The sequence below is a fragment of the Plectropomus leopardus genome, chromosome 1 (genome assembly GCF_008729295.1).
Source record: "Plectropomus leopardus isolate mb chromosome 1, YSFRI_Pleo_2.0, whole genome shotgun sequence".
Taxonomy (NCBI): domain Eukaryota; kingdom Metazoa; phylum Chordata; class Actinopteri; order Perciformes; family Serranidae; genus Plectropomus; species Plectropomus leopardus.
Window position 1 is genome coordinate 5,413,635 of NC_056463.1, and position 26,948 is coordinate 5,440,582.

Consider the following 26,948-nt stretch of genomic DNA (forward strand, 5'->3'; position numbering starts at 1 on the left):
TGGATTTTCTGGGTTATTTATCGCCAATTTAGTGTCCATTCAGGAAAATACTGTGTGTGGTTTTTTTTTAGGTGTATGCTGATTGTTTTTATAAGTACATGCAAAAGGGTGAGAAATTTAGGGCATCGCTGTGGCCTAGAAGTCAGGTGTATCATGTAACTGCAGTACACGTGTTGGATGTCATTCCCCCCTCCTTTCCCACATTTCCTGTTCAAATCTTTATTATCTACTATCAGAAATACCGGCCTGTTCTCACTCCGTGTCACTTCATGTGACTCCAAAATCCACCTTCCACATCCAACCAGAACACAGCTGGACCGCGTCAGATGAAAACTGATGGTGTTGTTATGATACGCTGGTGGATGGCTGGATGGCAACGGCCGCGTCCACATGCGCATTGCATGGTTGGCGTCACTTGAGAACACGGCCAGACACAACCTGTTGCGTGTGCATGAAATGCTGAAGGATAGCGTCATGTAATAAGGATGTCGGTAACCATGTAATATTAGGATAATATAAGGAGTGCGAGTGCGCTTATAGGGCAGGCGGGTGGGGAGATGGGTCCCAAAAACAATCAACTTTTAAGCGGGAGTCCGGAGTTCGCTTCCTGTGTGGATGTGAATTTTATTTCTAAACATTACCATGTGCCTCTTTTGCCTAAGCTACCCGTCTGTGACTTTGTTGCCTAATCCCAACGATTGTGACAGTCTGCGCTGTTGTGTTAACATAAGGACCAAGCTGCTTCATCCCACCACGTGCATTTGTTGACATCACCACAATGGCATCCCGGAGCATAAACAGCTGACACCAAAGGATACCTAAAACTTCATAAGTAGACGCATTAAGTCACTGACAGAGCGGCACCATGTGAGGAGTCAGGATGAGAATGTGTTGGAAATACAGTCAAAATGCCCAAAAACTACTTATAAAAGTAAAAGTTACAGTTGTAGGAGGACACCCTTGCAGTGGTTACGTTTCACACTTTGGGCAATTCCATATTAGAAGCTGTTTTTTCCTGAGAGTTTGGATCTTTGGGAAAGAATGGATGCTCATGTTGAACTCAGCTGTGGTCCATAAAAGTCTTAAGGTGGATTATATCAAAATATACTGACAGGTACTTTAAATATGTATGTGCTTCCTGAATGCATCCAAAGCGTTTGACAAAATCAATCACAGTAAACTGTTCATCAAACTACAAGAACGAGGGGTTACCCCATATTTGATAAAGATCTTGCACTTTTGGTATTCACATCAAACTATGCCAGCTAGATGGGGCCTGAGTATATCTGCACCCTTTTTAGTGACAAATGGGGTGCGACGAGGTGGAATTTTGTCACCTGTGCTATTCAGTCTGTATATGGATGATGTCTAAAAAGTTAAAAGAATGTAAAACTGGATGTATAGTTTGGAATATTATTATTAACCATCTGATGTATGCTGACGTTTTAGTGCTTCTGTCTCCTTATTGTGCTACAGAAACTGCTCAGAATCTGCTCAAGCGATGGTTTGCAGTATGACAATAAATTTTACCCTAAAAGGAGCGTGGTTATGATTGTTAAAACGAAGGAGGATCAGAAACTAATGATGATGTATAGCACCAATACTACAAACTATATGCACTGTGTTCTACACTGAATTTCTCCAGTATATCCTACACAAATACGCTCAGTTGCCAGTTTATTAGGTACACCTAGCTAAAATGAATGCTGCTGTGCAATGAATCCTTATTTCGTTGCAGTTGAAATGTTCCGTTTTTGTTTTAGAGAGGTGTCAAATCAACTTTATATCATTTTGGAGGAAGTAGTTTGTGGTGCTGTGGAACTGAATTGTGTTATACAGAGAGGTGTTTCTTGTATTTACCCGACCCAAACTGATATACAACTGAGGTGGACAAAATAATGTCAACTGTTAAAACAACCCTTTTTGGAGCCTACTGTGCTCCACACAGGTTACCCATTCATCAGGAGCCACATCATATAGTGTTCCCCAAATCAGGGATATGAGGAGGTCTTCCACCCAGAAAAACACTTAACCATTCTAAATAAGTTCCTCAAGTCCACATATAAATAATATAAAAAAAAGAGAAAGTGATCAAAACGTCAAAAACAGCTCATCTTTTCCTTGTAAGACTGCCTGTAATGTTTCATGAGGGACGTTGTTCAAAAACTCTCTGTCTGTGATCTAATCGTGCAGGACGAATACTTAGAAGGAGCACAAAAGGAAAACACCAGTGTCTTTTTAACATTTCTTTTTCCTTTTATTTTGAATTGAAAATACATTAAAAAAATGTATTGATGAAAAGTCTTTGCCAGTTATGTCATATTTAATTTAATCACGTTTTGCTTGTGTATGTTTTCACCACCGACGTCAGTGAAAGGAGGTTTCCACATTGTGACCGCAGCTCGTCTGATGTGAGCGTGCCTGACATTGTACCCTGTACTGTCTGAGCCTTGATGTGTGACAACGTCATTTGCTCTGTATTATACACTCTGTTGGTTTTCTCTGGTGTCCGCATCTCTTCTTACCCACAATTCACTGCAGGAAAGGGGTCACCCTGTCCCGTCCAGGTGGTTTATCTCCCGGCACTTAATTTTCTCCGCCCTCCCTCCCTCCATTCATTTTTGTCCCCATGACTCTCTCCATCCTCTCACTGTCCACTGCGTCTGTTTGCACTTTCCTCCGGGTCTGATCCACAGTCACGACAATGGACTCCACGCCCCCCTTTTGTCCTTGTAAGGGCCCAATTATAGGTTAAAACCTGCAATTCAGGGTCAAAATAAATGACGAACTTTTGGCTGATTGGCTCTGGTTGGCGTGAAATCTTTCCTTTCCTCCTCTCTCTCCTCCTCCACCTTTCTCCTCCTTCCTGTAAGTGATGCTGATAACAGGGGGACGCTCAGGAGCATATTGATTTTGTTCCTCTCCCAAGCATCGCCCTGTGCTGTAATAAATTACATTTGTAGTGGACTGATAAGCTTACAGTTTTTGTTCAGCTAAAGCAAAACACTGTCCCCAGACCAAAGCCTGTCAGTGCAGTTCAGCTGAGACAAAAAAAAAAAAAAAAATGTTCAGATGGCGCCGTAAGCCTCGTGTTGTTACTGATCATGTCTGGTGGGTAAAGACGAGAAGGGCTGGAGACATATTGGCAGAATTGATTTACTTGAATGATAATCATGCTATCGTTCAGTGGGAAGCATTTGTGTGCATCTCATCAGTACCAGAGCTGTGTGATATGATGAAATATATCCTCTGATCTGTTGTTTCAAATTATGCAATATTGTTTATTTTATTTACGTCTTCTGATAACGCTTTGCTTCCATCCGCCTGGCCGAGGGGGAAAATACACAATGCATGGCACCAAAACAAACAAACATGGACGAGCTGGAAAGCGATAGTGAATATGGGGAAAACATCAACACTTTTGGCCCAAGACTGGCCCGGTCCTTCAAAATAGAAGCTCCATAGGTTTCGCTTTGATTTATTTAATTATAGCAATGTTTTATTTAACTTCATTGTGATAGTATTTTATTTAACTGTATACTTAACATTATTTAACAATTTAACAATATTTTTTATTAAACTTAAGTAATAGTTTATGTTACGTTTTATTGCAGAAGCTACTTTATTTGTAACTGTATTTAATTCAATAATTTTGTATTTTAGTAGTTTATTGTAGTTTAGAGGAATTTCAAACTATTGAGATATAAAGTTGTGTATCATGATTCAGCTTAAAAATATCGTGATATTATTTTAAAGCCATGTCGCCCAGCCCTAATGAGTATTATGGGATACTACTCAGTTTAGTATTATATTCAGTTAAGTACAACACTTTTTTAGAATTCAGTAAAGTTTAAGTTTACTCATTGCAGACGCCCCCAGGATTTCTTGACAATAAGAAAAGTATAGGACATCAGTGGCATTTTTCTTTCTTGAAACTCTACAGCCTTTTGCAGTTTGAATGCAATCTGATTTTTCCACTTCACAAGTCAGTCGCTACACAACATTGCATTTTACTGTTGGTGTTATCATGGAAAATCAACCCTGGATGACAAATGAAAAACAAACCTTAAAAGTTACTGATGCTGCAGCTTTCCAAGTTGGAGGATTTTTTCGGTGAATATTCCACTGGGTGATTTCTTAATGTCTGTTTCTCCCTCTGTTTCTTTCTATCAGGTGTTCATGTATTCCCCTCTGAGAGCCTTTATTCCCCACCAATAGATTGCTCCTGTTTCTCTCCCTCCCTTTCCATCCTTCTGCACTTCTCTCCTTACTCCTTCAGGGCCTCATTATGGAGGTAAACAGATGCTTCCACCCAGGCTATTTAACTCCCATACCCATATTGCAACACGTGATGGCTAAAGACGGCCGCAGCTGTGTGTCATTTTGCAAGAGGAGACAGCTGCAGCGTTGCTGTAGCCAGAAATGACATTAGCATCATGCAACAACGGAGCGATCATAGCCCTCCAAGTTCACCAGGTTCCTCTGACAGCTTGCTTTTGTGCTCCTTGTGATCACTGTCATCTTCTCTTTTCCTCCCTCTAATAACATTTTCTTGCTCTCTGACTCTGTCTGTTACGCCCAGGAGGCTGCAGAGTAAAGAGATAACAGGCGGACATAATTACAGATGGGGGAAAAAACTGAAGCATTGTTTACTGGAAGCTAATTGAATCCTGCCACAGACAACAGGACGGTACATTTGCCTGCCTGACACAGGAGGGATGTCCAGGGCTGCTGCAAGAGCAATCAATCATGTTCTTCCCTGCAACATATAAGCGTTTTCTGCCTGATTCCATAGCTTCTTTTATTTACAAGAGATGTGGAATTATTAAGTTGTGTGCCTCCATGCACGCTTGACATCCAGAACTGCCACGCTGTGTCGATATTACCGCTGCCCCTTGAAATGTGGAGGCTTGAATCATTGGTTTGAGACCCTCAGTCAAGTGAGATTGCTTCAAGTCAAGCAGTTTGTTTTGTTTTGTTTACTTTTGGGGACGTTCTGTTATATTTGTTAGAAATAAATATATTTGTTTCTTTTGTCAGTCACAGTGTTATGTTGATGGTTATGACCAGAGCTTTTGACCCAAGTCTATGCGTTCGATTCGTCACTGGTCTTTGATTTTGGTCTGGAGACTTCTCTCTGTCTCACAGATAATTCAGTCATCAAGAGATTTTGAGATGTACTGAAGCTTCGGATGAGTGCTCAAGGATTAACTTTTTTTTTCCTCATCTCTCCCACTTCTCCCCCTAATCCTCCCCTTTTACCAGGTTGACCCATGACATCAGCCTGGATGAGTTTGAAGATGACGACCTGTCGGAGATTACGGAGATCACAGATGAGTGCGGGATGAGCCTCAACTGCAATGGCCCGGATATAAAGGTAAGTGGCCCCCGCAAAGAGCTGGTTCTCACCAGTTCTTAGTTATGTAATCTCACTGGAAAGCTCTCCACTTTCACTTTTTTCTACTTTCCACTGCTTCTCTCACAGCTACAGGTGATCAAGTTTTAAATCAGAAATTCATTCAGATTGACCCTTGCTCTGATTGTGTCATGCTAGAGGGGAGTTCAGTTTGAATTGATTGGTTGAGTGATTTTAGTCAGTGTTTCTCACAAACTGGAAAGGTGGGAGCAGATAGTTTACCTCATGAGGAGATCAAAAACATCCAAACGGTGGCTTATCTCTTTCAAAGTTTTGCGGTTTCCTTCGTTGGTGTGTGGACTTAGAGGTGTAGCCTGGTCACATTATCAAAGTGCCTCTTTTATAGTGTGCTTTTTTACAGATCTAGTCTAGTATGGTCTTTTCGGCAAGATTGTGGTATGAATTTAAGGTTGTGTTGTATAGTTTGGGAACTCTGAGTCCAAGGGCGTAATTGCTGTTTGAACATCAGGGGGACATATATGAAACAGAGGGTGAGGGTTATTTTTTGAGCATGAAACAATTAATTTCCTTAATTATGGTGAATTTTTGTGCATAAATTTGTGCCTTTTCTGCATCAATTTATATTTGTCAAAATAAAAGTCCCCTGGTACTGTCATGTTTTGTTTAAAGTGAGACAATTTAAGTAAATTAAATTAAATTTAATTTAATTTATCAACATCAACATAAAATACAAATGTGAATATGCCAGAGTTACCAGGACTGCTAGTTTACATGCGTAGTCTCTTGGAAGGTAACAGACAATAGCAATAAAGAAAGAAAGAACAAAGGGGAAAAAAAAGAAGAAACCCCCCCCCAAAACAATACAACAATTCATACAGAGGACAAAGTGCAGTAACAGCAGCAATGTAAACTATTTGGTATAAAGTGCATGGTGTAAAATGCCTTATCTAAGTGTAAAACTCAACCCGTGTTGGTTGTGAGCAAATGTACATGTTCTTAATATCGTGGTCCCTTATGTATCCCTCAAAATCTACACCCATGTCTAAGTCTCATGGGTTACTTTTAGGTTGCGTCATTAGCTGTCTGCTCATTGGATGCATATTGAAGAGTCGCTGACAAAAAGATCAAAGTTGTTGCTGATGTTGAGTGCAGCAGCGAGGGTTAAAATCCACAAGGTGCATAAGTCCCAGGTTGTGCTGCTGTAAACCTCAGCCTCACTGCTGTCTCCACACATCCAGTAGGAAAACAAAATTTCGTAGCAGAACAAAGCTGCTGATTTTGACTCAAGTCCACGTACATCCACGTTTTAATGCCAAAAGAATTTCTATTAACAACACACAAATTGAAGCGGCTCTGTGTGAAATTTAGTGAGTGTGAGTTGTTTCTACATAGTTCTTAAAATGGAGATGACTGTGCTGGAGGCTAGCAGCTAACATGCTTGTTAAACAGAGTTAAACAATGACAGTGCTGACAGAGCTAATGGTGTTAACCAGAGGGGGACTGGAGGATGGGCGCTTCTTTGAACCTGTAACGCAGCCTGTAATGCATTGACATGCATGTGTAGCCAAATCGGCTAACTACAACGAACGACAGAGAATTTTGGATGACAACACACACACACACACTCAACACTTACACACACACATACATACATGTCAACATTAATAACAGGGGACTATAATTCTTTACTATCCAAGTGGGAACTTTTATTAGCGGTCATTTTAAAAATACAAAACTAGAATTGAAAATTTACTTTTGAGGTCTTCTTTCACAATATTACTGCAAATGTGATTTTTCTCATTTTTTTAAAGAAATTGCCAAGAGGGGACTTGCAGCCTTTGGGACTGGAGGATGGGCGCTTCTTGGAACCTGTAACCGTTACATACCTAGTGCTAGCCAATGGGATACACACATGCCTTGACATGCACGTGTAGCCAAATCGGCTAACTAGAACAAACAACAGAGAAGTTTGGATGACAACACGAACGCACACACACACACACACACACACACACACACACACACACACACACACAGGTAGTTCTCATATTCTCTGGTCAGGACGACATTACTTCACTATATCTTTATATAGCAAATAGTTGTATGCTACTATATTAATGTTCTGAATGTTATATGCAGAACATTTAAATCCATTTTCCTGTTTTCACCACTTGTCTCAGTAAAATATTGTTTAACACTTTAAACTAATTTTCACCTAGATTTCATGCCCCGGGAAAAGGGAAAAAACGAGGAGCTGCTGATTAGGCACCAAAGTCCCTTCTTATATTCAGCAAATTTTTCCCAGATCATAGTGTTGCTGTAGAATCTATTTTTGGACGACAAACTTCACAGATGTTTGATTTATTTAATTACATGTTTTAATTAATAAAATGCGTAACAATAATTCTTCAGACTTTTTGATAAATTAGAAACAAAAATAATAAGAAAGGTGAAGGTGTGATCTTCATTTTTTAAGGCTCATTTTATATTTTTATGCAGCATTTTGTCCTCAACAGCTGCTCCATTCAGCTTCCTGCCTGCAGAGGAAAGAGGTCAGCTCTGAACCGCTCTTTAGAAACCTTGAGTCTGATCACAAATGATTGCCCCGCTGCATCCTGCTTTTCTGAAAAATTCACTCTGAGTTGTTTACTGTCTCTATAAGTCCCCTGAAACTTTGCCTAAGTGGAGTTTTTTGGGGCTTTCTTTTTCGGTGAAGGAAGTTTTGGGGGCCACAGGCCCACTAGCACCCTGCTTTCTTACTGGCATAGATGTGAGCGGGTCATAAATGAAAACTGGAGCGAGTGTGAAGTGCTACTATGAGAGAGGGAGCTGTGGAGGGAGAAAATAAGCAGAGGTAAATTTATTATTCTGTCAGATCTCCCCGGCTCCGTTCCCAGTGAAACACTCATCACCTCCTCCTCCACTGAGCTCGGCTGCCGTAACCAAGGCAACAGGAGGGTCGCGGGTTTTTTTTTTAACACCATTTACAAGAACAGATAAGAGATTTTTTACTTCTCTGACTCCCATTTGATTGTTTTATTGAGCTGGTGACCTGACATGACAAAATCGCTTTGGGGATATTTTTAGGTTGAAAAGCCATTTCTCTTTCTCTGTGCTTTTTCTCGTCTTCCTATCCAGGGGGCTAATTATAGCCCAGATCATTGAATGTAAGAGCTCTCAGCTGGAGGTGTGTATGTGTGTGTGCGGACATTGATGACTCATCGCCTTGCAGGGACCTCACAGAGATCAGAATCCAAAATGGCTCCTTGACTGGCAAACGTGAGACAGATCTGACAGCGGCGGCAGCAACAAACTACACGTTTCATTGAGCCTCGTCATTCAGGACATGAAACGACCTGTCAGGCTTCTGTGTGTGCAGAGGCGCAGCAGCTGGGGGGGTGTGTGTTGTCACATGGTTTTGTAGGGAAAGAGCAGGCTCTGCTGGTTGCTCTCTATAATGTGTTTTCCCTCCATCTCTCAGTCTCATGTCGTTTTCCCTGTTTGTTGACTGCGGATTGTCTCCCCGTGTTAGTTTTGTTGCCTGTCACACGCAAACATGATCTGAGTCTATGTGCACTCACTCCGCCTGAAGGCACACAGCTATGCAGCGAGCTTAACACACATAAGGTTGAAGACAGCAGTTGTGTTTTTTTAAATTTTTTATTGTTTTTATTTTATCTTTAATGCTGGGGGCGACTGACAATGTAAAAACACAACAAATTCAGTCAGTGACTACAATTTTAAAAAAAGAATTATGATCACGGTTCCCATACATCCTTAAAAAGTCTTAAAAGGCATTGAATTCTTTAATCTGAAAATAAGGTCTTAATTGGCTTTAAAATATCTTAAATCAAGCTGTGCCACTTTCACATTATATATGCAATATTATGTTTTTTTAGGTTTTCATGATGATAATGTATAGTTAGGTACTTTAAACTGGTGTGTGTGTCTCTGTGTGCATGAGTTTTTAACTTAATCGCTTTTTACCTGTTTTATTTATTGAAGTCTTTTATTCTCTTTTTTAATTGAGCTCTGCTCCGCTAACTAAATTTTGTCATATCAACCTTCACAACTACAATAAAGGCATTTTGATTCTGATTCTGATTCTGATTCAGAAGTCTCAAGAACACTCATACATTGGAGATGGTATTTTTGTTAACCATTGAAAAAGCCCCAAATAATTGGATAACGTTAAAAGAAATAGAAAATGATTTACAGAGCGCCTCTGGCATTCACATCACCAAAGAGTCTTGTTTTATGTTACAAGAAATATTTGAAAATAAAATAATTCCCTCTAACCTTAAGTAATTGTAAGTATGTGTTTTTTTCTTCAATATTGGCTGGTGTAAAATTGGTCTTAACCCTTTGAGATCTGAGCAAATTGGCTTGCTGTCTTTTAAAAACATAGGTAAAAGGCAATGAGCAACATTGAAAGAAGTGACCCAAAAAATAGCAAAAAGATTGTAAGAAGTACATGAAAATTACCTAAAAATTATAAGAAAAAAAACAAAGAAAAATTTGGTAAAAGAAAAACAAAAAAAACAAAGCAAAGAAATAACCTGAATAAAGCAACTTGTAAACGAACTTCAAAAAGGCAGTTGTATTGGTCCGATTTCCAGTCAGAGCCGATTTGCGGAATCTTATTACCGCAGAATACACCAGTGATATTGACTTCAACAATGTACCAATCCAAAGAAAAAAATAATAGCATGATGATATGTAAAAAGAACCGAAAAAAATCCAGAAAATTAAACGAAAAAAAAGAAAGCTAAAAATCAAATAACTGACCTGTAAAAAGTTCTTAAAAAATTACAATACTTTTGTGACATAATTTTTGTAAATCAAATAATTTCTTGCAGTTTGTGGAACATTTCTTACCAAGTTGCTCATTGCCTTTTTCCCCATGTTTTTTTAAAGAACCTGCATTGATTTGCTCAAGGTTCAGTGGTTTCAATACTTGTTAAAGGCGTCTGAAAGTAGCACAAAAAAAGTGATGTTGCTCTTGATTTGAAAGGGTTAAGGGTGCTGTTTAAGCAAACAAGCTTTGATAACCTCACTGTGAGTATAGTGAGTATTGCACTTGGATTCATCAGGTAGACAGAAACAGGTGGTCTGTATTTCTGTGAGTTTCTCTTTCTCTTCTCTTTCTGACTGTCGTGTATAAAGACAAATATTTTCTCTCATATTGTTTGGAAATGGAAAACAGTGGTGAGGATCAGCTGTGTAAGACGGGCCTTTTTTCATATTTAATCCTATTCACAGATCTTAGAGCAGCTGCTTTATTGTTGCTTTCCATTGGAAAGTACACAGTGTTTGATGGAGACCTGGCCTGTTCATAAATGTATGAGGAGGCGGTGCAGCTGCGGGATGTCAGGGGGTTGTGAGCACTTTATGCAGAGTCCTTGCTGTATGCACACACACAGAGTGGTGACCTCATTACTGAGCTCATCATCCCTGGGGAGTTTCAGGATACATCTTGTCTCATTAATAATGGACAGTCACATGGAAGGAGCTTCAGTCACCCCAGACGGGCGTGGTGTCTGTCTCAGCAGGGTGCATAAGTGTGTGTGTGTCCAGGGTTTATAGGGAGGGGTCAGAGGGCATATCCAAATTGATGGAGACATTTTATAAACGCTGTTACAGGTCAAATAACATTAGCATTTTCAAATACTTGTAGTGTTAAAATTTGCTCATGATTTACAACCACTTATATGATGGTTTTGTCGAATACTGGACAATGGATAATGGACACCTGCTAGGTACTTTTACTACCATTTGTTCCTGAAAATCTTGATATTGATTTGGACAGCAGTCATTATTTTGCTGTGTAGAGTAATTCTGGGGATGTTTTGGTCACCTTGACGTTGCTGCAGAATGAGAGCTCTTCCTTGTCGAAATTTCGTTCTACTGTGAGCCTGTCTGGTATAGAGTCTGAATGACAATAAACAAATCTTGAACCTTAAATCTTGTCATGCTACTCTTTAGCACCAGGAGCTGCAGACATGCAGGCAGCAGCACAGAGGAGGACAAACCTTCTGCATAGAAGTGGTCAATTTACAACTCACAGCAACTTAATATGATAAAGTTTCTGGCTTCTGTTTGATATCTAGCATCTGCAAAAATGTTGTTGCGCATTTACTACCTGTTTTTAGCGCAGTTAGCTTGTTTTCTGTATTACAAGAGTGCTGCTTGCTCACTGAACGTCCTGCAGAGCCCATTCAAACTTTTAAACTTTGTATGGAAATCAAAGTGAATTGTTGAATATTCGTATTGAACAGCCAAATCTGATTCAGCTGACATAGTTCTGAGTTAGTACAGCCCTTCAGATTATTGATTATAATAATTGTTTGTCAACCATATGTTTGTTGACTTTCTTCTATAACATTGCTGACATAACATTAGCTTTCTGGTTAATAGCTGAGCCAAAGGAGCAGACTAGAAATAACTCCTGTTTCAAGTAGTATCTAAAGTTCAATCCATTTACTGCAGTAGTGCACAAGAACCTTATGGGATGGTAATGATTATCCCTGGTATGAGTCAAACACTCAGATGTTTGCAGGGAAGCTGAGCTTTGGCTTGTGAAAAATTATACATTGTGATTGCAAAACTCCAGAAAAGATTCTATTTCTTTATCGTTGGCAAGTGACCACAGTATAAGCAGGATGATGCCCCATAAAGTGTCCATAATAAGGAATTAATGGCTTCTGTGGATCCAACCTTCTTCCTCTAGCCTCCCATTTATCCATTAATACCTGATAACGGACACCTCAATGGGTATTGTCTCTTCCAAAAGGATAATTTTAACTTCTTTTCCCTCTCTGCATTGCTGCCATTTTTCATCCTGATACCTCTAGCTGTGTCGCTGAAAATGGTGGAAACACCAATTTGTGGCCTTTTCTCCGGCTAAAATGTTTCCAAGAAGATGTTTTAAGAGAAGTTACCCCCATTCATCCTAAGAAAACTGGTTCAAGGCTTAGTTCCTGGCCCACTTAGGACAAATAATGAAGAGAAAAACCTGGATGCTGCCCAAGGCTCACAAACACTTTGTTTATAACAAACATAATTTTAATCGGAAAAAAGGGATCTTCCTCAGGATGTCTCCAGTGTTTTCTGACACACTTGTTTCCACAAGTGCGCAGGAGAACAACTTTTATTGCTCCGGTAGTTTGCAGAACTAAACATTGTCGACTTAAACTGCAGGAAATGAAGCGCAAGACAGATTGGCTGAAAATAAAACATAACTTCATTTGCTAATCTTGTACTTTCTGCAACAGATTTTGGTTTAAATATGCCTAAAACACCACTTTTGTCTCACCTTTCTGACATTTTCTATTTCAAGTTCCATCTTTTTAAACCTCATGTCCAACATCTATTAGAATATCACAACAGCAAATTTCCCCAAAAAAGAGGAAGAACAGTAAACCTTCAATGATGCCTCTGCAAAACAAAGCTGTTGCTTTTTCGATCACTCTAATTTACATAATCTCTGCAGTTCCTCATGTGGTGTAAACACAAATAGGATTTAACAAAATGGACTTTCAGTTCTGGAGTTTAGTTCCTGGTAAAGCAGGTTTAGTTGTTGTGGACAGAAGAGAACCAAACACGCAAACAAACAGAAAAAGATGGATTTCCAAATTTGTCTGAATTAATGTGCACATGGCCACACTTCAGAGGGGTTAATGTGGAGCGGCTCAAGTCCAAAATGAAGCATAAAGAGATGTGATGTTCCTCAGGGACATGAACTAACAACATGTCTTACTGTGTGTGTGTGTGTGTGTGTGTGTGTGTGTGTGTGTGTGTGTGTGTGTGAGAGAGAGAGAAAAGAGAGAGAGGAGAGTGCTTCGATAAATGTGTGCAGGGGTAAATGGATTTGATTAGCAGTCATTTGTCATATGCAAATGGTTGAAAAAGTCATGTGTCTGGTTGGGGTCAGACAGAATGGGCTATTACACTAAGTGATTGTAAAAACACACAGATAACCGCAGTGTTATATGTACACACAGACATGCTTGTTGTCTAGACTGCCCTCTGTTGTCTCATTGTATCAGAGAGAGAGCCATGTATGACTGTAAAAATCAATAAAAATAAAAAAGAGATGTTAGATCTCCTTTAACAAGACAAAAAAAATAAGTTATTGTCTTCATATTAAACTAAATGATAAAAATACAGCGGGACCTTTTGTTGACTGCAGTTTGAGAAATCAAAGCCATGACATAATTTAATAACAAAATTTTCTGGTTGTCTTGCCTTCTTCAGGGCGGAGGTGGTTTTTTCCATATTCCATATTCTCTATGTTGTCCGTCATTTAGTCTTCTGACTTATAAATCACCATAAATTCAAGTTGTTCAAAAGCACATGACAGCGGTTTTGTGCATTTTGAATTTTCAAATTTAAACACCCTGTATTGTTTTATTAAAGGTTAATAAATTAATTAACTTATCGTGGTGAAAAAAAGTTTCACTGTGGTGTTTAAGGGTGGCTTGACAGCACAATAAGCAGGTTTACCCCCCTTCTTTTGTTGCAAATTACTTAATTTATTCTGATTTGAGTGCTTTGTAAGTAGGATTTTTTACTAGGCCTATATTGGGTGTATTGTTGCTTTTTATACAACAATTATGGCATAGTTTTAAAACAAATTGAATACTTGCTGATTGTTCAACTCAAAAAAAATGAAGAGTAATGAGGCAGATTTTTACAGCTGAGATTCTTTGACTGCATCGGGTTGCCATGATATGGAATATTCATGGAAGTAAAAATTTCAGCAAAAGGTTAAGTGTTTGCTCTGGATGATATGTGAAACATGTAGGCAGAGAGGACAGACTACTCGCTGGTCTGTGTGGACTCAGTATCAGTCACTCCTCCATTGTTTAGCAATTCAAATGTTGGGCTTTTCCCTCCTCTACCTCCACTGTGATTGGACGTGTAAAACACTGACAGTGACAAGCAGCTGCAGCATTATACCCAAAGGCAAATGTGCAGCGCTCAGCGCAGAATGGACAATATACGGCGCTGCCGTGTAACAAGAAACAAACATGATCGCAGCAGCCCTTCATGGTGTGTCTTTTTCTTAATTTTCTGATTAGTGTATAGAGAAAACTATGGTCAGTACATGTGAGCTTCATGTTAATTTAGAAGTTTTTTTTAGGATTAATGTGCATATAAATGTAAACTTTATTTTCCAACATATTTTAATTCATAATTGAGGAGGAAGGGTCTTATTGCATTCGTAAATCTATTATGAATTATAGATACTATATAGCTTTGGGTATATTGTTATAAAACCTTTGTGCCATTATATGATTGAATTTATTTAAGTCTTTAAAGCACTTTATTAACAGTGCTTAACTACATCAATACACATCAGTAAAAACAGATCTCATTAACCCAGATAGGAAGAGGGAGGGAGATACACAGAGAGTCAGAGAGAGAGAGGAAGCAACAGAACAAGAGAGAGCGAAGAGAGGGAGAGAGAGAGAGTGAGAGAGAGAGAGAGACCAGCAAAACACTTACACGAGGAGAAGGAGACCTATTTCCATGGCAACAGTGTTTCTCTCACCTACCCCATGTGTCAGAGCTGAAAATTCATGCAATACAGCATACACACACACTGCCCCCACGGATACTGCTCACGTCATGTCATCCACACATGGTAACAGCAGAGAGGAAGCTGCCTCATCAACACAAACAGAAACAAGAGAAGCTCTTTGTGCGTCTGATCCAGCAGCATCCACTATCATGTTGTTTACCGATTTTTAGATATTTGCTGACATTCATGCAGTTTCATGGACACTAGTACCCTGTTTACTGGGAGCGTCAGTTTAATAGTCAGCAATATCATCTGCTTTTTACATTATATGGTATTATTTGCAGTTAAAAAGTTAAAAATATATTTTTTTCACCTGATATGAATGTTGTGGTTATTTGTTAGTCAATTCAATTCAATTATTCATTTAATTCAATTCAATTATTAAATACAGTAAATTATATTTGCATTCATGTTTCAGTCATGTTTTTGCCCACCTGATGAATTTAAGTCCAGCGGCAGTCTCCCTTTAGCTCTGCTTTGATCTCCACCGATTTCTGAGGGAAAAAAATGGCTTTAGTAACTAGATGTTTACTTTCTTCACCAGTTATTGCTAGCTATAACCCTTTGTCTCCCTGCCATTTGGTACTGTTCGGGCATACAGAGTCTTTATCCAGACTTTTTTGATGCTACCTGCTACTATAGGAAGAAGTTGGTGAAACAAGACTTTGTGGGCCAGGAAACTAAAACAATGAGCTCAAGCTGGCTAAATACTCTGTAGAGCTGAGGGATATCATAGTATCATAGAGATTACCGGTCTCATAGAGTAACACAAAATGGATGCAGACTCTTAGGAATGCATTATGCGGAGGTCACAAAATGTATGAACTTTACATGCTGGCAACACAGAAACGATGCCAATGCAAAGTCAGTGAGGATATTTTGATGTGGTGGACACACAAATGAAGTGTGGCGATAAAGTCCAGGTCTAGGTTTAGCAAACATGGACTTTCAACCAGGAGACGAATGTTTGTGTCCCATATGAAACAAAAAATCAAAATGGTAATATAACTTTACGGATTCTACATAACTACGCAAGGAACTTTAAAATAGGTACTTTAAGCAGGTATGTAACTACGGATAGCGTGTACATTTAAATTCGAGTGATGACCCACCCAACTTTTCCTCTGATTGTCTAGTACTCCATGGCTTCGTTAGTTGGATTGGTTAGGATAAGAATGTTTGGATAAGCCAGTCAGAGGTGGAGTAATGCAGAATAGGGAAGGTCATGCCATCCCTAGATAGAAATGGAAATTCACATCCTGTACGTAGTTAATTTAACCAAAACCACAATCTTTTCCTAAAGTTAATCAAACCTTTTCTTTCCCTATACCTAGCCAAGCCCTGACTGCTTCAGAACGTTAATGATGCGTTCGAAACTGTGACTGTTTGTATTAGTCTTTGCATTGTCACTGTTTTCATGTTGCCAGCTCATAATATGAACATATTTTGTGCCCACCACCATGTAATGCACTGTTAAGACTTCATGTACAGTATATCTCTGACAGACTTCGTTGGCAGTATCTCTGGCAACATTTTACGTTACATCGTCATTTTTGACACTGTTGTTGGATAATAGTGATCAGAGAAATTCCAGATGCCATGAGTCATCCTGTTTGAAATTTAAAGTAAAAGCACAGTCCCAGATTTTTTTTTTTTTTTTTTGCAGTTAAAAAGCAAAGGTAGGAATCTGTAGGTTTATATTACAATTTTAAGTCAGTCATTTAATTTACAGCAATGTAAAACCAAAACTTCAAATGAGAGTGAGATTAATTTTATTCAACATTAAGGGCATAGACCTTCAAATCCTTTCAAAGTTCGACACTATTTATGATTCAAACATTTGATATACTGTCAAAGAATCTGATATCTCATTGACAACAAATCTTTACCAGATTTTGGCTTTATATAATGTATTTTTGCATGGTTATTATATTGTATTAGTAGAATTTTGTTGCACTGTCTTGAGCTCAGCTGTCAGTTTTGGGTGATTTAGCATTTGCAGCGGTGATATATTCAACCTGTTGGTCTACGATTGCCCTGTTCAGGCTGCTCTGATTGGACGAGTGCCAAGACTCACAGCAGCTTCAGGGCAGCTGTATCTTCCCAGCCTCCTCATCGTCACTGAGCCCCTCGTCTCCTAGCAACAGGGGCCGGTGCTCTCTTAAAGGGGCCAGTCATTATTTGAGGTCATAAAACATGAAAGGAGGAGTAGATGTGCAGTGCATTAGCAGGCATAGATCTTCAGCAGGTGAAAAGGTGATCAGACGGAGAGAGGGCAGTGAAAAAGGGAGAAAAATGATGTCGGGAGAGTGGCAGGGCTGTGATCACAGACACAGACATACAGACAGTGGTGTGATGTGACAGAGCTGGAGATACAGGAGGAGGGGTGATAGGAGCATCTGAGCAAATGAGGAGCAAATGATTTTGATTTGATTCAATTCAGGGACATCAATAAGAGAAGAAATTGTTTGACTATTTAACATGATGAGTCACAAGTGAAGCTGCCATGCCTCTCTATTTTGGCTTTTTGCTTTAAAGAAAAAAGAAACATGGAAATAATAGTAAATATTTGTAAATAGTGAGTGAATTGTAGCTTCACTTTAAATTGCCTCCACTAACACACATCACTCAGCTTAACAACAAGAACATTTAGCAAAAGTATAATATTCAGCTCAATAATAACTAACAAGGTTCATGCTGATTTTCTCAAAAGAAGGTAGCAAATATCCTCATCGGGATGGGCAGAAGGGAAGGATGAACAGACCACAGATGGACGGATAGACAGATGATAGATGGATGGACGTACAACTAACTCAGTGAAAGTTGTGTTATAAAGTCACCAACCAAACAGAGGACTCATTGGACGATTTATCTTAACCTGAGATTATGGTCAACGACATCATTTTTTGAAAATAATTATTCTTACAATGTCTGTGCATGACAACTGTTGGTCCCTCAATGTAACACGAAAGGCTTTAAAAGCAGTCAGAGAGCTCTTCTCTGCTATATTTCACTCCAAACAAACATTTGGGTTTGTGCCCCGCTTCCGTTATTGACATTATGCAGTGGGGTTTGAAATGGTAAACTTCATATGATACCCATAAATGATGACCATTGGAACATGAAACAAGTGGTAAATACAACGTTGACATGTGATATTTCAATGTAATTACCATTTGACAAAGATTGAAAGCATCATTGAAAGAAAGCAAGGACAGGTTTGTGTAGGGATTAAAGAATAAAAATGTGTTTTTTTTAAGGAGGCGGTCCCTGAATAGGAGTGCAGCAGCACCAGCACCTCCCATTTTAATCCCGATTTAAAAGCTTCTTGCCATCTTGAGAGAGTTGTGTTTGTGTTTTGCAGCATACGAAGGTGCTTGAAGGCAACATTTAGCCAGTGGAACTGCATTAACCCACATTCACCAAGTGTATGTTGGCTCACTGTCTGCAGCTGCACACACACATTAATACCCGCTGTGCTTCATTTACAATGGAAAACACGAATAATCATCTTCATAATACGGTTATTCATCAACATACAGCCAGCATGAAGGTAATTGCATGTTTAAATAAACACACATGCTGTCTGTTATAACCGAGGATCATATACTGTAACTGTGCACATGAGTTTGACTTTGTTACCTGGAAATGATTATCAGTTATGATGTGAATGCTGGTGAATGAGTGTAAAATATGGGTTAAATCAGTAGCATTTAATAGAGCTCACAGCTCTGCTATCAGTGATCCTCTCTCTGAGTCCAGACTGTGGTGAATGTTGTTGTAGTGGCGGTTGAGTGTTGACATCAGTGTTACATTGCTGCCCTCCTGTTTCTGGATCAGCTCTTTAAGAAGCATTTCTTTTTTTCAGTTTTGTTTTCCTGCTTTACTTTGATCCCTGATTATTTCATTTGAGTTGGGTGAAGGTCGTGATGACTCAGTATTATAATTTCATCTTGTATAGTGTGTTGTGACAAAATTTCCATATCAAGAAATTGTGGCTCATTGTTCTCTAATTATTTGTATTTAGTAATAATAATCAGATACATCAGGCAAAAATTGACTACAATCTACCCAAAGTATTTGATGTGAAATGATGGAACACTGATGGAAGAACATACAGGATGTGTATAATATTGATAAATATTAGATTTTCTTTTATTAAATACAGTTTTTCTACAATATTTTCTTTGTTTTTAGGGGTTATTTTGTTTGCAAAATTTGATAAAAGTGAATTTACGTAATACATCATATGTATTACATCATAATCATAACATATTGACATAGATATACTGCTACTTAACCTTTTGAAACCTGAATTGACATCAGTTGTCTTGTCCTGTGTTCAGACACCTTTCACAAGCATTAAAACCTGAGAAAATCTCTTTGCAAGAAATTGGAAAAGGTTGTGAGGTGATGATCTTAATGATCTTAATATTATTAATATTAAGTTTTTATTAATTTTTTTAAGGAGAGAGAGATTAAATGATTATAAATTGAAATTTGACTAAAAAAGGAATTATTCATTTAATCATGATTATGTTACAGAAATATGTATAAATGTGTGTGTGTATATTTTAGCACTTTTCCCATGCCATTTTGTTGTTTTTTATTTATTTATTTTATATATTTATTTTTATTTAGTTTGCTGTTTTACATTTGCATGTTTGTTAGCTTTCCTGTATATACGCAGGTTCTTATGTTTGTAATGTGGAGCACACAGGGAGGTAAAGAGTGTAATAAGCTTAACAGTGATTTTGGTGTTCATGTCAAAGCATCTGCGTGTGTCTGTGTGTGTGTGTGTGTGTGTGTGTGTGTGTGTGTGTGTGTGTGTGTGGGTGTGTGTGTGTGTGTGTAGCTGCAGGGACAGTGATGGTAAGTGAAGCAGACTGTGCTGTCCCAGTGCCCTCTGACTTACTCTGCCTCCCAGATGACGCTTGTGTTTGTCACTTGCTTTGATTTCAGCAGCACTGTAAAAGACAGTCAAAGTGAATCTCTTTTTTTGGCTAAAAAGTTGCCTTGTGGAATACTTGAAAATACTCGAGCCAAGCAGAGCTTTGTTAACATGATTCAGCTGCATCTCTCTTGGCGAGAGCAAAGAAAACAGCAGCAAAATGAGTCTAAAGCCATGTTAGTGTCTCTGTAAGGCCGTACTTATACTCTAAAATGCTCACATCAACATGCTAATATGCTCACAATGACAATACTGACATGAGGATGTTTAGCAGGCATAATGTTTGAAAGTTCACCAGCTTAGTTAAGCTCTTTAGCATGCTAACATTTGCTAATTAGTACTAAACTCAAAGAACAGCTGAGGCTGATAGGAATGTCATTAGTTTTAAAGGTATTAGGTCATTAAAGTATTGACCTGATGGTGTCGCTGGATGGAAGATCGGGGAATCAAAGCTAAGCTATTATATTTCATCCTTTGGACCATGTCTGTAATTTTTCAGCAATCTATGTTATAGTTATAAAACCTAAAACTTTATAGTGGTACAGAAAAGGTCAGGGGAGAGCTAGAGTCAGAGGAATTCATTGTCTTAAAATCATGAATGCCTGGACAAGCTTTTGTGCCGGTCCATGTGGTGGGTGTGAAGATATTTCACTGACTGTAGGCGTTTTCAGACCAAACACTTCTGAGACTCCCCGCGAGGAATTTACTGTTTTCTTAAAAATGGCAGTTGCCAGCGCTGCACTGGCTGTATTCAACCAATAATATTGAGAATGAGGTCCATTTTTTTGTTGGCCTGTTTATGATGACCTGAGGGATGTACTTCTTACTAAAATGTCATCAATTTATGCTGATTTCTTTTGGTTGGATAATTATGAAAACCTTAAGATGTGCTTCAGGAAGGGAACCTTTTGTTGTGGCAAATTTCCTCACTCAAGTAAGGGGAAATAAGGCAGAATATGTTGTTTAAGACTGAGTTTTAAAATAATCTGTAATCTTTGTAATGAAATAAAATGTAATGAATTATTTGACTGCTACAACTGTAATTTTGGTGTCTCATAAACCCGTGAGGGTTGGGCACATTGTGTGCATAACACGAAAATAAAATCACAATTAATCAATCATGATTCCTCTTGGGCTGGTAGAGTACCTACTCTGAATTAGAAGCAAAAAATGGTGTTCCTAGAAATATAATCGTCTCTAGTTCTTACGGCAAAAAGGAAGGCTCTTAGGACTGTAAAATGAATTCCTCTGGTTCGAAAACATCTTGTATGAAACATTTTTCCTGCTGGTGAAAGTCGTGGGAAACTCAGGGGATTATAAAAGTCTGATAAAATTATCCTCTAAGGACTTTGGATAGGCCCATATGAACAAATTTTGATGATAGACCATTTAATAGTTGTCAGGAAATTTAACTCTGCATCAATGTCAACCTCATGGTGCCAGTGCATACAAAAGTCAAGTCAAAATTTCACAGTAATTCATTAATATTTCAGTCTGAATGGACATTTCTGTCCCTAGAGACATGTAGATAGCATGGTTAAAATTACCTAAAAAACACAGCAACAAGTGTGGATAAGATCGACACAGCTCTACAGACGAACATTTTGTTTACTTCAAGCAAAAAAACAAACAAACAAAAAAGTATTTCAGCTGCCATGTATAATATCAATGATGTTACTGGGTCAATAATTCCCTCACAACTGATTGGTACAGGCACACAACATAAACAAAACCTGTTTTGTTCAAAACCTTAAACAAAATGTAGCAGTTTTCTTCAATAAACTAAGACTGACCAGAGAAACTGAACACAGATTAGCATAGAGGAAGGAGCTTTTTAATTTCCACTTTATTGTTATAATTAAATGCTGTCGATGCGATGCTGCTGTCTTGACCAGGACACTCTTTTAAAGTAGATATCCAGAAATAATTAAATGGACAAAAATGTGGAAAAGCTGATTTCTGTCTCTGTTTGAAGCAGCTCAGGATCGGCAGTGAGAGTGTTACAGTCAGAGGACAGAGCAGCCTCTAATTGGCCGGCTCAGTCTCCTCATCCCATCAACACACACTCTCTCCCTCTGTCTGTCTCTCTGTCTCTCTTCCTCTGCCTCGACTGACGGCGTGTTTCCTCCAATCCCTGCAGGGCCATGTGAGGCGAGGAACCAATAGCATGTCGGGGAGGGCCGAGCTGGGTGCTGTCGGCCAGCTCCAGGCAGAGATGCTGCATTTGGAACTCATCGACGGTGCTGACGGTTACCGCGGTGACAAAGAGTCCTCCAAGGCGTCTGCCATCGCACCGCTGCCAGTCACCAAGGACCCTGCAGCACCTGTTACCATGGATACCTACAGACCCAAGAGACCCACGACCCTTAACCTCTTCCCAATTGTGCCGCGCACACAGGTAGAGCCTGAATTAATCTTACACACACACACACACACACACACACACACACACACACACAGTTTGTGGTTGATGACTGATTATTGATCACAAATCAGGATGAGTGGGCTGTCAGTGAGGAAGATTGTTTTCTCTGTGTCTGCCTGTCTGGATTCCTCCTCACACACAAATCTGACATTTAACCCTTTAAATGTGGACTGACAACCTGCGTAACATCACCACTGGATTCACTACAATCGTCTCTCTGACAGGATGTGTTTACTGGACTGAACAATAGCCTCAATTGTCAAGACACAGAGATTTTTTTTCCCTCGGTGCCCGTCTCTGTTTGTGTTTGAATGCTGTGAGAGCTCGTGACTGTGTGTGTGTTCTTGTGCTTCAATCTTTGTGAGAACCAATGTCAGCTGAAAACCTCAAGAGGAAGACATTTTGTCTTTCAAATAAATGTTTGACTGTTACCTCTAGGCTTATGGATATAATTAAGTGTAGCTTGTGTTAGGAGATACAGAATGTAAGGTATGAATTGGGGTCCTCACAAGTGTAGACATAAAAGATGAGTGTGTGTTTGGGTGAGACTGTGTATGTGTGACAGTGAAGGTATGTGTATGTGTTGATGAGTGTTGGTGTTCATGTGTGTCTGTCCACCTCATTTTCATGCAGCAGGGCTCCGGTCCATGTTTTCCTTCAGTAAATAGACAAACCACCGGTGTGTGTTGAAGACAGACTGCTGAAAGTTCCCCCAAATTAAACAGTAAAATATATAGTTTGTAACTGGAAATCATCTACAAGCACCTTCTGATATGACACTCCAGTCTGCGAGGCGTCTTCATCACTTTTCAACATTACAATTTCACTGTTGAAGAATAAATACCTCTAAGGATGAGACATCGCTTTGATTAAGATTTGGTTTTGTTGGGCACAAAAACGACTTGGTTAGATTTGGAGAAACCAACTCACATTTAGATGTGAACGGCTGCTCTAAAAACGGAAGTCCAAAATCTGCATTCATATGATAACAATGTGAAATGATCCTCGTGTACACGGATCCACAAAAAACAGCAGAAAATACTATCATCTGCATACCAGGCCAGTAGTTAGCGGTGTTACTTTATAATGACACACCACAGAAGAACACCACATGCCTGCGCATTAAAAGCTTTCTTCTACAGAACGGTGAGTATAAACAAACAAAAAGATTATGGCAAACACATGCATGAGAACCGACAGTGTAAATGAACTCAGTCGGGTCAGCAGCACAAACACAGCTCGGTAGTCTGCCATTGTTGTTATTGTTTTCCTTCTACTCGTGCATGGCTATTTGTCTGAAATGTAATGTGCATGCACTAAGTGCATCACCGTTCTAACAGGATCCTCATATTTTGGATTTAAAGGCAACAGAAGGGGTGTTGTTTTCAAAAAATTACACCCTGGAACCTGGTTTCAAAAGTTTGTATTTTCAGGACCCCAAAATGCCGTTGTCATGTGAATAAAAGGCCAAACTGCAACTGAAGTTTACTGTTTCAGGCAAGAACTTTTGCCATGTAAACAGCCCCTCAAGCTCCAGAAAGAAATGTTGAAAATCCTGCATGCTACATTATTATGTAGCGGTTTGACTGAAATTGTATTTTAATAAGGCTGTGGTTAACATATGGGTATGTTTAGACATAAAAAAACCCAAAAACACTTGGCTATGGTTTGGAAAGGATCATGTTTTGGTTTAAGATACCCGATTTGGGGGACGCAATCCTGGCAGGAAAAGCAGCAACGTCTTGGTAAAAGACTACAGCTTTTCCTGGTGCTGACTCCAACAAAGGGCCACTACAAAAACATCTACAAAAAACACAGCGGTGACTCGCTATAACAAAAAGGTTTTTGTTGTTGGTTGGTCTGGATGAGTGGTCTGCAGCTTGGCAGGTCTTGCCTGGGTGACCAAACATCCACCATCACCTCCACCTCCCGATAACAAAGTCAGCTCATATTTTACTTTAGAAATGCTAATATGATACATATTAAATGTATTTTTGGTTTGCAGAAAGATAAAATGCCAACATTTTCTTCTTGCGACTGAGCTGGGGAAATACAATTTGGATTGAAAAAATGATGACCTCATTAAGGTTAGTTTGCCTTTGTCATCATGTTTACAATGATAAACGTGTGATTTAGGTAAGTCATGGTCACTTACCCTCTTTACACCTTGCCCTAAAATGTGCTTTGGTTGATTGGCAATATTGAACACAATGTCTATGAAATAGCATTTTAAATCCATGTACAACAACTTTATGAGTTAAAATACACAATTGCACATGACTGTTCCAAAACAGCAAGGTAGCAGCCGTTAGCCAGTTAACAAGTGACCAAGAAAGCAGTTAGAAAAAAGACACCTGTGGATAAAGTTAAAATGACACCAGGTCAAGTGTCTGCTTTCAGTTTGGTTCAATCAGCAAAACTTGGCAGCTCATACCACAGCTGAGTCTTTTATGACTCAAAAGCTGAGCAGTCAGATCTTTACACTGGAGGCATGTTTGAATACCGTTTGTAAATGTAATCAGATTAAATCATACCTAGATGCAATCTGATTATGAGATGCTTTTTAATCCAAGATGTAAAAAAGGAGTCGGTGTTGACACGGGAAACAAACAGCGAACACCCCTGTTAAATTTTAATATGAGCTGTTAGTTATTTATTATCTCTAATGTATCGGCAAACACCTGCCTACACGTTCTGCAGTCAGAGCAATATTTACTCAAAGTCATGTCGCCACCAGATGAATGCAAGACCAATATTCACCCTCTAACTTTGTCTTTCTGCTATCCAATGCTGGGCATGTGTTTACAGTGGGTTTATAAGACCTTGTTGTGTCAAAATGCCTACTGCTGCTGCTGAAAAAGAGGTTGATGAGAGAAGTGAGACCATGCAGCAAATTATGCTTAAAACCAAAACTACGTGCTATAAGAGGCTCAAAAGTTCTACAAAGCTGCAGAGTCTGTGAGTATTACCTGTGAGTTCATCACTGTGAGCAACTGCTTTCACATTACATTCACCTGCCAGGCTCTGTAGATATATAAATGCCTGTATGATGACAGGCTTGTTATGCAACATATACAGTAGTGTATAGTGAGTTTTCCTATGACTCAAACACACACACACACACATACACACACACACAAACTCCCCCACAGTGCAGCCTGTCAACATGATCAATCAAGCAGCTCTATATTTGTCTGTGCTTTGTTCTTTGCTCAGTTTCCATGAGGTGGAAACAAGCCGACTGTTCATGCTGCCATGCCTTTGTTTGTGTGTGTGTTTGTGTGCATGCATGTGTGTGTGCGTTTGTGTGTGAGCTGTCAGAATGGAAAGTATAAAGGAAATAATTGCTCTGAAAGATTTTTCTTCTTGGGAAGTCGTCCTGTCTCCTTTGACGTCATTCACAGTCTTCACACAGCAGCTAGAAAACGAAACCTGATTTTAAAATGTTTCAGTGTGAAATAGGTGAAGGGTTCCTGAAATCGGCCTTTCGATGAACTATGACTGTGTGAACAAAACATATAACATATCTTTAATGTAACACTCATTAGCCGCTGATCTTTGGGTCGTTTGGTTTTCTTCACTTTAATGCTTTAGGTGAAACGTAGCCATATTTACAGATGATCTGATATTGTTTGTATTGGATGCCAATTCCAATATAAGGGAGTAAAAAGACAATTTTTTCAGATAATTGATACATCAGCTGATTAAAATAAAAAACAAACATAAAAAACACTATTTTTTTATTCCTTAAATATGATTCAAACACTTGTGACAAAGACATGATTTAAAAAGCACAACATTTTACTGTTTTACAAAATTTGCTCTTCAGACTGTAAAATGTTAATGCACGTTTTGATTTTGGACTTTTAACAAGATTAACATGTTGAGTTTGTATAAAATAATGACCGTCTTGATAAGAGACACTGTGTTTTTAGGAATTCGATGGACAAAACATATTTCTTTGTTCTGCTGCAGCACAGTGGAGCAACAATGCCACAACTTTAAGTCGACCATGTCAGAGAGCAACTTTAACTTGTCTTTGAAAACTAATTCTTAGACTTTTTTAACAAGGAAAAAAATTGCACCATGTAGGAATTGCTACTCCACCTTTGTATGTATACGTATTAGGTTTTGTTGGAGGAACAGAATGCCCTTTGACCCTCGTAATGACAGGGGCACCACAAAGTGTTTCTGCTGCAAATGACACTAGTCAAGAAAAGATAAGTGGGGAGGAAGAAAAAGGATGCAAAGACACCATTGATAAGACCTTTGTGCTAAACACACACCTGTGGCCTGATACATAAACGACATGCACATATTAACCATACGTGTGCCTTTTCCCCAGACATAAACTGAAATAAGAATGTCTAGTGGGAATGTGCACAGCTCATGAATTCTGTCAAGAATACCAATATAATCGCAATTATTTTTTTAACATTCATCTTCTTATTATTAATAATTGTTTAGTGTTATCCTGTGAAGCTTCTGTAAAGTCTGTCTCAACATGAGCACTTTGACTAACTGATCATCCATTAAAGGCTTTAAAGTTAAATTATTATGCTTATGAATGAGATTTTACCACGATGATGGTTTGCAGAAATTGAATGCA

General features: G+C 38.9%; 1 protein-coding gene across 1 annotated transcript in view; it reads left to right on the forward strand.

The window, feature by feature from the left end:
- Positions 1-26,948, forward strand: part of mapk8ip1b (mitogen-activated protein kinase 8 interacting protein 1b) — a 113,020-nt gene that overhangs the window by 14,921 nt on the left and 71,151 nt on the right. The window contains exons 4-5 of the mRNA XM_042490751.1: positions 5,266-5,377; positions 22,055-22,312. Of these exons, the coding sequence (XP_042346685.1) occupies positions 5,266-5,377; positions 22,055-22,312 (370 nt within the window). The remainder of the gene's footprint in view (positions 1-5,265; positions 5,378-22,054; positions 22,313-26,948) is intronic.